The sequence below is a fragment of the Vidua macroura genome, chromosome Z, assembly GCF_024509145.1.
Source record: "Vidua macroura isolate BioBank_ID:100142 chromosome Z, ASM2450914v1, whole genome shotgun sequence".
In the NCBI taxonomy this organism is placed as follows: Eukaryota; Metazoa; Chordata; class Aves; order Passeriformes; family Viduidae; genus Vidua; species Vidua macroura.
The window spans coordinates 66,446,702-66,460,670 of record NC_071611.1 but is presented as its reverse complement, the minus strand read 5'-3'; the positions used below and the strand labels follow the sequence as shown (position 1 = coordinate 66,460,670).

Genomic DNA, 13,969 nt, shown 5'->3' with positions numbered 1-13,969 from the left:
GCAGTTTTACGAGCAACTTTGCTTCATTTCACAATCTCAGTCAAAATATTTTGTATTAGCTTTTAATGTTACTGAGTACCACTAGCTATGTTGACATTTATGTGATCACCACTTTCAAATAGATTTTTACTTCAAACTCATCCCATTCTTCTGAAATTTCTTCCTAGCTGGAGAAGGGTGAAACAACCAGAAGAGACATGGTGGGAAAACACAGAGAATTAGTGGACACAATGATGGGGAACACCTGTCAGATGTCAGGAAGTCAAGCCTCAAGAAGAACAGCAGAAAAACAGTTTGGAGAAAATACTAAAGATACGGCACAAGTGAGGTGCTCTCTCCAAGAATTTAAGTTGAGATTGTATGAAAAACACAACACGGGGTGAGCAAGGCCCCGAGAGACCAGGAAGAAGAAGCAATAAGTTAAAAACTGAAAAAGAAATGAAAAGCAACACCACAACTATTTGGCTTCTTTGACATTTGTCATGATAAAAACAAAACCAGAGAAAAAACCCCAACAAAGAACAAAACAAAACAAACAAAAAACCCCAACCAAACAAAAAAAATAGTTTGAGAAATTTAAACCACCCAAGATTTTTGTAATTTGTGTGTTCTCCAAATGAATGAAAGTGCAGATTTTAAAAAAATCTGGCAGTATAAGTGCACTTGCAAGTTTCAGAGTCTCCTTCCATCCTTGCAAGGTTACAAACTCCAGGAGTGCTCCAGTCTTTTCAGTGAAAACAAAAGGTTCACAAATACATCTCCGGTACTAAATTTAAAGAGTATTGTACTTACTCAGGTAACAAAAAAATGCATCTCCCTAGCTTTTAAGTGTGAGAAATATCTCTATGTTGAGAAGGATTAAGAAAATTTGAGTTTCTGAATGCAAAACTTATAGGGGGAAAAATATGCAGGTAAAACCCCTCCTTTCCACATACTACTGTCACAAAAAACATTATTTGTATAAAAACAAAACCAAAGATGACATGAAGAGGCCAGATATGAGCAACGAAAAGCTAGAAATATCTGAAAAGGTGAAAGAAAAAAGCAGCACAATGAGAGCTCCTGGGGGGAAAGAAAAAGTTTTTGGAAAGAGTGTAAACAAATAAACAGGATTAGATTTTATTTTTTTTTTCCTTGAAATGTAGAAGGAAGAAGAGCTGGCACAGTGATAAGCAGCAAGTGGAGAGGGACACCTTAATTATAATTCTGTACACACTGAGGGAAGGAAGAACAGAAGGAGCAAGAGGAAAAAAAAGTGATCGATAGGTTTAGCAGGTTATATTTAATTCATATGAGACAGCAAGGGTTTTGTAAACTCTTATGAGCTTACAGAAGCAGACGAGTAAGACATGGGAAAATAAGAGACTTTCAAAAAAGGTTGTAACCGTATAACCTTGTGCAATCTTGGCTTGTTTTCATGACTTAGGACTGATGTAGCCTCTGGTCTATGATTTTGGTTTTTTATTACCTTGAAGTTCCAAAACTTTGCTTTTTACATCCCACAGCTTTTCCTCTGCAGAATGCATCTGTATATGAGCCTCTTTTCTAGCTAATGACATTTCATTCTCCAGATGTTGATGAAGAGCTTCTCCTCTCTCAAGTTTCAACCTTAATTTCACTATTTCTTTTTCATAGTGAGATATCTAGAAAATAAATAGTTCAGAAATTGCATTCACAGCTTCCATCTTATTCCATCTGAATTTGAAATACAGTCTTGAAACTGCACATTTTAGATACTTTTTTTTTGCAAACTGATCCTGTTTTTAGATCACTTTCATGTACCTTAAACATACCTCTCGGTTTTTTCCAGACATACTCTGCCGTGAGAAAATAAAAACCACAGTTATATTCCACAGGCAATTTTCTGGTAACTGCATTTAATGACTAGAAAAGCAGTTGTGTTGGGATACTAGATTATCAGACACCTAGTAACTCACTATGTAAACACAAACTTCAGTCCAATGATGTCCAGCAGTCGTAACAGCAGTTAATAGCAGTATGCCATTAAACACAACAAACAGAACAAAGAAAAGGCTTCAAAATGGCTCTTATCTGGTGTAAGAAAGATAGTCAAGTCACTGCTGCCAAAAACTGGACCCAGGAAACCACATTCAAGCCATTTGAATGCAAGAAGGTGGAAAGTAAAACATGCACTTCTTCAGAACATCTACAAAGCAGCAGCATCCTTATTAACAGGAGCCCCATTCAGGGGAAATAAGTGAACCCCATTACAAAGATTTTCCCTGATGCTCTTGTGGCAAACTGGTACCTAAATGAAGCAGCAGTGACAAAATACTCCATTAAAATTTTCTTTAGTTTGACTTTTATTACTGCTCTAAGTAACAATTCTGCTCTTAGGAGTTTGTTAGGGGCAGCTGGTGTGGGTGCTCATTCATCTCTTTTCTACTAAATACAGCCAATAAACCAAGTTTGTTGTTCCCTATCCTTTTATTTAGAGATTCCTGCTTCTCACACAAGTGACTTGCTCTTGTCGTGCTCCCACTGCTCCATCAGTGGTGGGGTGATTCTGTAAAATGGATCCCTGGAATTACTGGGATTAAAACACTCAAAAAAACCACATCTTACATTGAGAATTCCAAAACCAGGGATGCAAAATATTCTTCTGCATGACTTTGCTGTTGTGAAGTGCTCAAGTTTCTTACACACACCTTCAACTATTAGCAATGACACTAAAAGTGATATTGGTCCTATGGACAGGCGTGAGATGTCTGTACAATGCTCCTTTGTTATTGTCCAACTACTGAATGTGATTTTGAGGCACCTGATTAGAGGATTATTTCATGGAAACAAACTGCATTTAAGGAAACAAATTACATTTATTCCAAGGGCAAAATAAAGCAAAGCAAACAAACAAAAAAAGTCCTTACCTCTTGATTGCGTTGATTGTGTAATTCCAAATTTCTTTTCTCCAGCCTATGGAGTTTTCTTCTCAGATCTTCAACAGTGTCCATTTCTAGTTGATTTCTATCCTGAGACAACTGGAACTCTTCTATATCATTATCTGAGCTGAAAAATGTGTTTTGAAAAAACATGAGCATTCCTTTGAAGTTTTCATGCTTCTTTACTTCAATTACCCAATCATGGGTCCAGAGTTTTAAACCTTCACGTAAGTAAAATTATTTTGTGCTGTTTTCACTTTACTATTGCTCTTTGAAGAAAGGATTATATAGAATTCCTTATTGTGCAAGATGTAAGAGTTGTGGCAGCAGGAACTTTGAAGAGAGATTCACTTTGGCTTAACAAAGTTGATTTAAGCATAACCATTATTATTTTTCAGTATCTTTGTTTCCAATAATGAACTTCCATCATTTTTGATAATTAACTTCCAGGAGGCATAAAAACATAATTCCAATTATGCAAGGTAAAACAACTGACAAGCTTTTTGTCTTCACAATAATTCTCATGTTTTAACATTAGTTACTGTCTCAAAACCATCTCTGTCATGAAACAAATGCACAGATGTGGGAAAAAACCTCTTTTGCACACTTTGTCTTCAGAGATACATACATACATTCAAAGTACAGACGTGCAACTGATCACAAACACAACACAAATTGAAGGTTTAGTCCTCCAAACTACCCTGCTTTATCATAATTCCACTACTATTGCAGTTAAAACAAAATCTACTTGGCAATTAGCAGAATCAGCCCTCAAGCACCACAAAAAATAACAAAAGAGTCAAAACCAAGTTTCTATATATAAAGTGAAAAATTTATACAAAGAATATATAAATTTATATATATATACTCACGCATAAATATGTATATATACATATAAATAGGTATATAAAAAAAGTATTTATTAACCAGTTAAGTATTTTTAAGTGAAATTATTGTAACTTCAAACTGGAAAACTTTTAAGTTATTTCAGTTCTTGAAAATCAGTGCTTACGTTATTTGATATGTTCATTTTCACATTATTTTAAGTATGTAAGACTGCAATAATTATTTTCTCCAGACAAAAGTGCAGGAGTTTATGGGCAATAAATGTGAAATACGCTGATAAAAGAAACATTGTTAAATTAAGCACTAAACTGGTATCCTATAATATAGAAATAGAAATACTAAAATACTTTCCCTTTGTCTAGATTAAGTATTTTTTACAGAAATAACACTGTACTGGCATTTAATTAATAGCTCTTTCTAACTAAAAAGTGACCACTTTACCCCTAGATTTGTGTATAGGCACAATTAATGTTTTTCATGACCAAAAATTTACCCGATGACATATATTTTCTCACTTTTTTTTTTTTTGACTGGCCAAAGACACACAAATGCCATCAACAAGGGGATTGGTAACTTAGAATAAATCTTGTTTTTAAAGACATTACTACTATTAAGGAATGAAGTTTCAGTTTTTTAGCTGCAGACCATAAATATTTTATAATTGAATAAATACTAAGCGTATTCCCATTTAAAAAGAAGACAGACTTCATCTGTCAGATCAGAACAGCTATACATGATCAGAAATTGTTCCACAAGGTGCCGTATTCTTAACCTATTTTATGTATTTAATAAATGTGGGAGATAATAATCATTAAAACCTGCATGCACTGCAAGAAAACCACAAGCTCATTATTGGTTTTCAGTACTTACTACCAGAGCCATACTCAGAGCAAGCAACATGACTCAAAGAGCAAGAGATCAGCAACAATTAAAATCACTTTTTAAAATGCAACTCAGCTACTGCAATAAGAAGATTTGGAAATAAGTGGAACCTGAACAGCCAGAGCATCTGTAAGCTGAATAAAATATTCTTTGTGGACATCATGTCATAGCTTTGAGTGACCCTTTTTTCTCCCTTTCTGGGGAAAACACAGAAGAAATACGGGCAAGTAATTTTATTCGGAGATGATGAATGAAGTATCAATCTCAGCTGAAAACAGATAAAAGCCAGGCAGCACCAAGGGGGAAAAATGAAGCCCAAACTGAAAACTGGGGAAGACTTGGTCCAAGAAACAAGGGTTATGGAAAGGGACCACTTATTTGGTCTGTAGGCAGTGGGGGAGTCATTTGCCTCTTTTAAACTTGGTGAGATTTTAACATTATTTTCATGGAGATCACACAGAATGAAAGCAAGAGAATAACCACTTTTTGTAAAAACCTTTAAGGCTTTAATTAAATTACATTGGTTTGTATGGCAGTCAGAATTAAAGAAATCTGGTTTTTTTCAGCTCTCCTATGAAATAGCCACCAACAAAAAATCATAATGGAAAGACACATTAAAACTTACTCAGAGGAGAAACTAACTATGCAATTAACTATTCTGCTTAACTGAATCTGTGGGGGGGGGGGGGTGTGGGGGAGATTAAAAAAAAAACCAAAACCATACCATGCACAGACTATATGACACCACAAGCATTAGCAAATTAAGGATGCTATGGAAATGAAAAAATGTGTATTAGCGCATTAAAACAGAGAAATAATACTAAGTACTGGCAAAAAAGCATTAGACACCTTTTGAAATAGCTTATGCACACCTTCTGAAGTCACAATACAATTGACGGAAACTTAAAAACATGTATCAGAAAACCCTAATTTTTTTTCTTAGTATAGAACAAAAAAAAAAAAAAAAGCAAAAAAAAAAAAAAAAAAAAAAAAAAAAAAGCCCCAAACCAACAAAAACAAACAAATGAATGAAAAAATCCCCAGCCAACTAGTACAAGAACTGTTGTACTATTGCTTATGTTACCCACTTCATTTTGGTTGTCTACTTACATACACATTTTCAAATAAAATAGAAACTAGCCTGAAGAATTTTGGTTTCTGTGATACTTTCTTTAATTGACACAGCATGATCAGCAAATGCAGGACTTTATGAAAGCTTCCTACTACCACTTCTAGGAGATTTCTCCTTCCATCTTCATATAACACCTAGAAGTGCTACAACCATAAAGCTCTCAGAAGATTCAGTCAAAGACAAAACCACACAAAGTCCCTGGAAGGTTTCAAAGTATGCACAAATTGCAGTCTAACAAAATTCAGAGAATGTTTTCTACATCCATTTTCATATATTAGTAGCTCATCAACCCTTGGTTTTGAGCTAAAATATGTTTTTTTACCAACTACAGCTTTTAATATGACACCATTTTTAGCAGGACTTTAAGAATCTTGTATAAAGCACATGAGCAGGTGAAATAGCTCTTGAGTTCTGCATTGCAAGAAGGTATTTTGTAGCTCAAAACCTTAATTCTCAGTGTTCACTTCACAAGTCTGTTGGTTAAAGTCAGCACTGACCACTGCAGAAAAACAGCTTTTCACTAGCTTCAATTCCACAGCTGGCAGAAAATGCAGAGTAATTTTGCAATTGAGAGAAATGTTCTTTCACTTACTACCTAGCAGTGTAATTTTGCTACTCTTCTGCAGCTCAGGGAGCAGACTGCAGTCTGATTTTCTAACCAAAGTCTGTATTTGTGGCATTTTGCTGTTCCCATATAACTGGAAATTTTGTACAGACTAAAGAGAGACAAATAATTTGTACTGAAAATCAAACTCTTATCAAGTTATAAAACACAGGGGTCATGGTAAGACTTACAGCCAACCTCTATCACCTCAATCAATGTGGAAAACCCTCCTGTGCCTCCTGGGCAGTGCTCCTGCATGCTGGCAGAAACTATCTCTACCTCTTGATAGCTCTATGACAGCTCGCATGTATCACACCATATCTGCTTCCTACTCAGCCCTAATTGCATCATTTCAGGCATCTAGAAAATAAATAAGCCACAAAAGCAGGAATTAAACTGCTACACTTAAAAATCCAGAACTGGACCTCACCGATTAGCTTCCCTGGAAGTGATGTTGTCTGAAGGGGGTGAACTCATGGTGTCCAAACTGTGGTTTTTTAAGTCTATAAACTGTAGAGAATAAAGAACATAGTTAGCCATACATCCTTTTACTTGATGACCTTCAGAGATTAGCCTCTTCTGTATCATAAAACCATCAAGGCCACTAGCAGAGACATGCTTTACTTTATTTGTCAACCTACTAAAACACTGATTTTTTTTAACTACTCATACTACCATGCCATGTGACCAATTACCACAACTGCAATCTGACATCAGCTTTAGAAAACAGAATTGTCCTCTAAGCCTGAATATTGTAGAGAAATAAATAAATAAATATATAGCAGAATATCCACTGTCAGAGTTTTCAGAACGCCAATTAAAAAATGTTGTATGTTTGCATAGATTGAGCTACATTCTCCTAAGCAGATTAAAAACTCTGCTTCTCTTCAAAACAATTCTACACAATTCTAAGGGAGATAAACAAAGGTACTATGATTTTTTAAGTAGATCAAATATCCAAGGTTGCCTGCCTAATAGAACACTCGCTGTGTTAAAGGCTGCTAAGTCTTTCACAAATTGCACAGAATTTTTGCATTCAGATGTAGCCCTGAGAACTAAGAAATGTGTTTTTCATAACATCATTCTTTTTACTATTGCAACTTACACCAAACTCTCACAATGCAAAAAAAAATTTGTAGTTTCATAACACTTATCAAGAGTTAAGATCAAAACAATAAAAAAAAAATCCATCAAACACATTCAAAACATCAAAAGGTTTTCTGTCGCATCCACATCATTCTGAAGTTTTAAAACTTCTTTCAGTTACTCTGAAGTCACATAGAGGAAAAAAAAGTAATTCTGAAGAGTGTCACCTGGGAATGCTAAAGATATTGAATATGCACTATTCCTCTGTTAAAATACCTATCAATAGCTTATTAGCACACAAAGGAATAAATTCAAAAAGCATGCTATTTCACATAGGGGAAAAAAAATTCCAGTGCCACGGAACAGCTTGTGGGAGGCTCCCTAAGTAAACAAAACAGCAGAGGAAGCTTTTCCTTGGGGAATTATGTCTGGTGTGTCATTAAAAACTTGTGTCAGTTTCTTCTTGCAAACTTCTGAATATATGCTGAAAACTTCAGAATAGGCCACTGATTTAGATATGAGGAAGAAATTCTCCACAGTGAGCGTGGTGAGACCCTGGCACAGGGTGCCCGGAGAAGCTGTGGCTGCCCCATCCCTGGGAGTGTCCAAGATCAGGCTGGACAGGGCTTGGAGCAGCAACCTGGCACAGTGGAAGGTGTCCCTGCCCATGGCAGGGGGTGGAACAAGACGACATTTGAAGGTCCCAGAGACCGCTCAAGAATAAATCTAACCGTGATCTAATTAAGGGGCACTAACTTAAAACAGGCGAACCCCGGAGCGAGTAACAAATCCGCAGTGAAGCTGCAGAAACTCACCGGAGAGTCTGCAGCGGATTTTTGGAGCTGTCCCGACGGCGCTCCTCCTCCAGCATGACGAGCCGGCACCGCCGCAGGAATTCCAGCGCTGGGACCAGCTGGGAGCCAGACGGGAATTCCGCGGATGCCGTGGACGCGCACGGTGACGTCACAGCGCCCCGAACCGAGCGCGGCGCGCTGCCGGGGCTCCCGCTCTCTCTCCGGCCTCCCAGGCATCTGGAAAGGCTTAAGGGCTCCCGACAGTAAAAGACACCTGCAGGAAATTAAAGACCGACTGACACCAGAACCAGGCTGAGACGTGCGTGTCCTCAGGGCAGCGCCCAGGTTATGGAGAGTGTTATGGACAAATTCAATTGGGGAGGCTAATCATAGATAAATCAATTAACAAGAATTTATTAAGCAAGCGGTATTAAGCAAAAAAAACAGCGCTGGGCGGCCGCGGAGTCTCCACTCTGCCACGGCGCACCTTCCCCCTTTGACCTTTTTGTTTTTATAGTCCCCCCTTTTTTTTTTTTCGGTTGACGTGTTTTCTCTCGATGTACTCTGCGCCGGTGCAATTGGTTGCTAGGGGGTCCTTTTCCTTTTCCCTTTTTTTTTTTTTTTTTTTTTTTTTTTTTTCTCTCTCTGCCCTTGGTGGTCATAGGGATGAAGGCTCCTTATCTTCTTTGCCGGTTGTCCTTGGCCTAAAAGTTAGTTTGTGTATAGTTAGTTACACAGTCTTCTATGCTAGCTGCATTTGCACAATTCTTAAGCAGAGTACTTGCTGTTTATCAAGCCCCCCCTCCCCTTTTTTGTCCTCTTTCTCTTCTCACAGTCTGAAATTCTCTATTCAGTTTAAATTCTTATCTTCTTTTAATGTTCGTTTTGATGAACAAAGACCTTTTTATTACAGAGAGGAACAAATGGCCAGAAAGTTTTGAATGTCTGTGGACAGAATTCAAAGCAGGGGCCTCTCTGGACCACAGCAGCACATCTCCCTCGATGAGGAGGGAGTTGGGGCTAGGGAAAGGTTCTCGAGAAACCTCTCAAGCTGAGAGATGTCGAGCCCCATGTGCGAGCATGTGTGTCGAACAACAACTGAATAAAACCCACCTACAATACCCTGGGAAAGTGCTCTCTCCTTCTCCAAGCACTGCTGTGCTTTCTGTGGCTCTGTTTTTAAAATTCCTGTTAAATTCTCTGTCTGCACACTTAGTGTGCAGATGATTTAACTCTTTGCTGGCTCCAGCCACGGTATCCTGAGCTTCTTTCAGGTTTTGTCTTAGGGCACACATCCATCAGGATACCTGGGGTATATCATTCGAGACTGAAGGTTTTAGTTGCAAGAGATAAAAACTCCACAACATTCCACACTCTCTGGGATAAGTCTCAAAACTTCATTTCTCCTTTGCGACTTGATCTCTGTAAATGGCTTTCAGCCGTGGTTTTGTTAATTCTGTGTCATGTAGTTATTTTAAATATATTGTGCCAAACAAATTAAGGGGGGATGGAGGGTGTGTTGTGTGTTGTTTCATTTCTTCCATATCATTTCCAAGAGATTTTAGTGCACAAGCTTGTGATTGTAAAACAAATAAAATAAAGTAGAGAGTAAAACAACAAACTAACTCCACGGACAAATCACGGTCACAGAAAAGTAAGGTTTAAATCTGGATGTCTGAAATAAAGATTGAGTTATAAAATGCAGACTTTCTTGCAGTTGTCTTCTCTTTCCTTTTGTGGAGAGAAGTTGTCAGGTCCAGTGCATGGCCATGCTCTCTGTCTTCTTTTAGAGTTTCATGGAAGACTTAGCTTTTATCTCCTTCTTCACTGGAGTGCAATTCTAGTTTTTCCTTTTATTCCTGTAGCTGTTGCTCCTGTTCATTCCAAAGTGATCGTGCCTGATGCTTCCAATGTAATGTATTGTTTAATTCTCCTACACTCAGACCTCTCACAGTGTGATGAATTTTTGCTGAAGCATATTTAATTGCTATTGCAGGCTCTGGGCTTTCTCAGCTTCTTTTTTCATCTGACTGAAATTCCATTTGAATTCTGTAAGTTGTAGGTGCACTGACTGGTGTTCCATCTGTGCTGCATGAAGCCTTCCTGTAAATTCAAATATTCCCTTCTGCAAGGATGCTTTGTTTTTCATACTGGACAGTCTGTCACACAATCCTCCAGACGAGGACTCTTTTCTCCAGATCAGAGGTGCACCTGCTGTGGCCTAGTGGAACTGCCTCCATTATTACATTCAGCTTGTCCATAATTTCTGAAAAGGAGTTTCTGGCTGCACCTGTTTTTAAATGTCCACAAAGCCCCGACTTCGGGGTTTGTTAACAACGTTCTGCAGTTCAGTCACAGAACTGATTATTGCAGCACAGAAATTAACTAGGAAACCAACTGAGTGCTTTAAAGCTGTCCATTTCTTCCTTTTCACAAACTGGCAGATTATGCCTGTGTTTGGATTCTCCTACAGACACTCGAAATCCAGTTCCTCCTTTTAAGCCCTTTTGTCCAGGTGAAAAGGGAACAAGAAGACTGGGCTGAAACTTTAAGCTTTTAGCTGCCAAAACTGCAATCACAGCTCCTCAGAACACATACACCAGGCCTTTGGTTCGTCTTTTCCTCAGCCTTGCTTCGTCTTGATTGTTTTCCTCATCAGCAGGGACAGCATTAATTAGGCTCCTGATTTTCTGTTTCACTAATTTGTGGATGTTGACCTGGTCCTGGAGATAGTCTCTTTGGGAAGACATAAGCACACAGCTGGCCATAGAGAGGACACAGCCATACCACGCTCCTTTTTGCCCTTCTCCTATTTGTTGCATTTTCTAAATCCTTTTTTAATTTGCCTGCTAATGTCCTGGAGATTGCCCCAGGTTCATAAATAAGAAGAATGAGAAGCTTATGGAAGCTTTCTATACATGGAGAGAAATAAAAAATGCCACCATTAAGCAAAGGTGCAAATAAGGAAGAATAAAATAAAGAGCAACTGCACAGCCACTGTTGCATGCAAAATATGTGAGATTTTGTTTCCACAGCAAGACCCAGCTACTGAGGATTTGGAAGTCAGCAGATCTGTTTGTGGCAGCTCACCATTACTCTGGAGCCCAGCAATCACGTGTCCTGACTATCATGGATATTCCTCAGAAAGAAAACATGACAGAAAAAATAATTTTCTTCCAGAGGCCACTCTGAATTCTGCAGGAATAATGATGGGTTGTTTTGTTCTGAGCCAGTTAGCTGGTGGGAAGAGAAGTCCTCAATAAAGCATGGTAGTTATAAATTGGACCAATTAGGACTGATCCTAGGAAGCTGGGTTTGGAAACATTCAGCAGTTTACTCTCCATTCATCAGCTCCTGAGGCATGGGCAGTGCAAAATGAGAGACAGGAGGAGAATTGGGACAGAGAGGTTGGAGATTTCGGGGTTGTTATACCAAGCAGAAAATGCTGGAGAGGCTATAGCCTTAAATCCTGCTGCTGAGAGCAAAACCTCTTACTTAATAACCCTGTTATTCTCTGTTTCTTTGGGGGATGAAAACTCTGTTGCAGCCAAGGATTTTAGAGACATTTAACCCTGACTTCAATTTCCCTGCTGCATGTGGGGAAAGGAGCTGTTTTCTTTGCTAAAAAAACATGCCCAGCATGCTGTTATCGCTGTCACAGGTGCTGGTATGGGAGAAGATGCCTTTGGGTTTGATCTCATCAGCCAGATTTTCAGCTGCAAAAAATCAGCTTAAACATCACTGACCACTCCTGAAATTCAAGATGCAGTTTTCCTAAGGTGTAAGCAAATGGTATCAGTTTTTTTGTTAGAAAATAATTAATCTCTCTCTGGCTTGAGATACCTATCTCCTGTAGGATAAAAGCACAGCTCTAAAGAGCAGGAGTGTTTCTAATACATGATCTTCTGCTTTCTTGCCTTCCTTGTCCAGGGTGCCACGCAGCTGATTTTACTTTGGGTTTAACCAGATGCTTGTCCCTTTCCTTAGTCTTGTAGTTATGCTCTGAGCATCTCTGGGGAATAAGAGGCTCCAATTTGTTCCCCAAAATATTCCACCTGGTCCTGCACATCTACAGGTGAGCCTGCTTTGGGCTGATGCCTGAACTTCTCCCACCAAGACCATCCAGGTCCATCCAGGTCCAGCCCTGCCAGACGTGCAGCTTTGTCCATCAGTGACTCCGATGTGGACATTAAGAGAGATTCAATGCTGAGAAATGCAAGGTGGGTGCCATTAAAAAGTAATAAGTAAAAGGCCATCAGAAAGCGTGTCCATGGCTCTGAGAGCCCCGCTGAGCTCCAGATCCCCGAGAGGTTTGGTGGTCTCCAGCCACCTTGGCGTGGCCGCTGCTGGTGGCCAGCGCCCACGAGATGGAGCTCTGAGCCTGGCGATGAGCTGGGTGTGCACAATTCCCTCCTGCTCTCTGCACTCCTTTTTCCCTTCTTCCCTCCTGCACAAATGTGGAGCTGTGGGTTTGTGAGGTTTTTCTTTCCCATCTGTATCTCTTACTTTTCTGGTTTGCTCTCTTGTCCACCACAGGCCCTGCTGGGTGAAGACTCAACCCACGAGTGTGACCAGAGAGTGGGGCTCAGTTGTGAACACAGAACATCAGGCCAGCTTCACTCTGTTTTCCTGCTGAAGGCTGTGGGAGGCAGGGATTATTGGTGGATTCAGAGGGTTGGTATTGACAGTGAATGGGGATTGACCCAGGCAGAGCCATGGCCAAGAATTTCCATGAGTTTGCCGAAGATGTTGGAGTAATGCTGCCATTCAGCCATTCCTGTAATTGTGCCAGGAGGTCAATGTCCTTCCTGCAGCCGTGGCACAGACAGCTCCCAGTATATTTAGAAGCCTGGAGACCAAATGAGTCATTAGAATGACCTTGCCCACCCTTGCAAGGGATTGTTTGTTCAGGAAAGTTTTTCATTATTTTTCCACTCAGGTAGAGGGAGGCAGTGCTGATGTCATGCCGATGGCAGCTGAGGAGAGGCAGAAGTTATCCTTCTTAGTGCAGAGGAAGATTGCAGTTGCAGTGTTTCCCTGGGCTGTACTGCAGGTGCTCTCAGTCCCTGTGTTGCCTGCAAGGCTCAGTCCTGGCAGCCCAAGCAGATTTGCTCTGAGGGATTCTCCAGTGGCCCCAGGCCCTGTGGGTGGGCTTTGGGCCCCTCATCCCAGCCCTTTGGAATCAGTTTGGAGAGGTGATTTGCCGCTGGCCAGCACACTGAACCTGGGCCCTGCTGGGTTTGGGATCAGAAGGCACCAGCTCTAGTGGTCTCTACCCTAAATGTCAGCATTTTAGTAGCATTTGCCCGCTGTCACTGAGTTCATATTCCCTAATGATGAGGAAGATTCTTATCTGTTTTGTTCCTGTTTGAGTCATACGTAGGGAGTACTTCACCTCAAACAAAGCTAAAATTGGGGGAAGTAAAATACATGTCAATAAAAATGGGCCATTGTCTCTGATCACAAGGCCTGTGCTCTACTACGAGTGTTTTTTTCATTCAGTGTCTGCCTTTCACCTTTTGACAGGCGGCCAAGTGGCAGAGTCACCTTTCCTGGAGGGATTTAAAAACTGTGGAAATATGGTGATCAGGGACATGGTTTAGTGGTGGGCTTGGCAGTGCTGGTTTAACAGCTTGAGTCGAGGATCTTAGGGGGCTTTTCCAACCTCAGTGATCCACGAGGCTGTGATTATACATTGCCCAGTAAAACACCATGGATTATATCC

The 13,969-nt window shown here is 39.9% G+C and overlaps 1 protein-coding gene and 1 long non-coding RNA gene across 2 annotated transcripts in view; one reads left to right on the top strand and one right to left on the bottom strand.

Moving 5' to 3' along the window:
- Positions 1-8,350, bottom strand: part of LOC128822323 (coiled-coil domain-containing protein 171-like) — a 30,301-nt gene extending 21,951 nt beyond the window's left edge. Inside the window, exons 1-4 of the mRNA XM_054004018.1 lie at positions 8,266-8,350; positions 6,795-6,874; positions 2,889-3,027; positions 1,469-1,643 (exon numbers count right to left, since the gene is read on the bottom strand). Coding sequence (XP_053859993.1) covers positions 1,469-1,643; positions 2,889-3,027; positions 6,795-6,841 — 361 coding nt within the window. The 5' untranslated portion in view covers positions 6,842-6,874; positions 8,266-8,350. The remainder of the gene's footprint in view (positions 1-1,468; positions 1,644-2,888; positions 3,028-6,794; positions 6,875-8,265) is intronic.
- Positions 8,351-8,441: 91 nt separating this feature from the next.
- On the top strand, positions 8,442-13,723 carry LOC128822057 (uncharacterized). Its single transcript, XR_008441333.1, has 4 exons — positions 8,442-8,589; positions 12,320-12,464; positions 12,781-12,918; positions 13,184-13,723. It is a non-coding gene; the product is annotated as an uncharacterized LOC128822057 (long non-coding RNA).
- Positions 13,724-13,969: the final 246 nt, after the last annotated feature.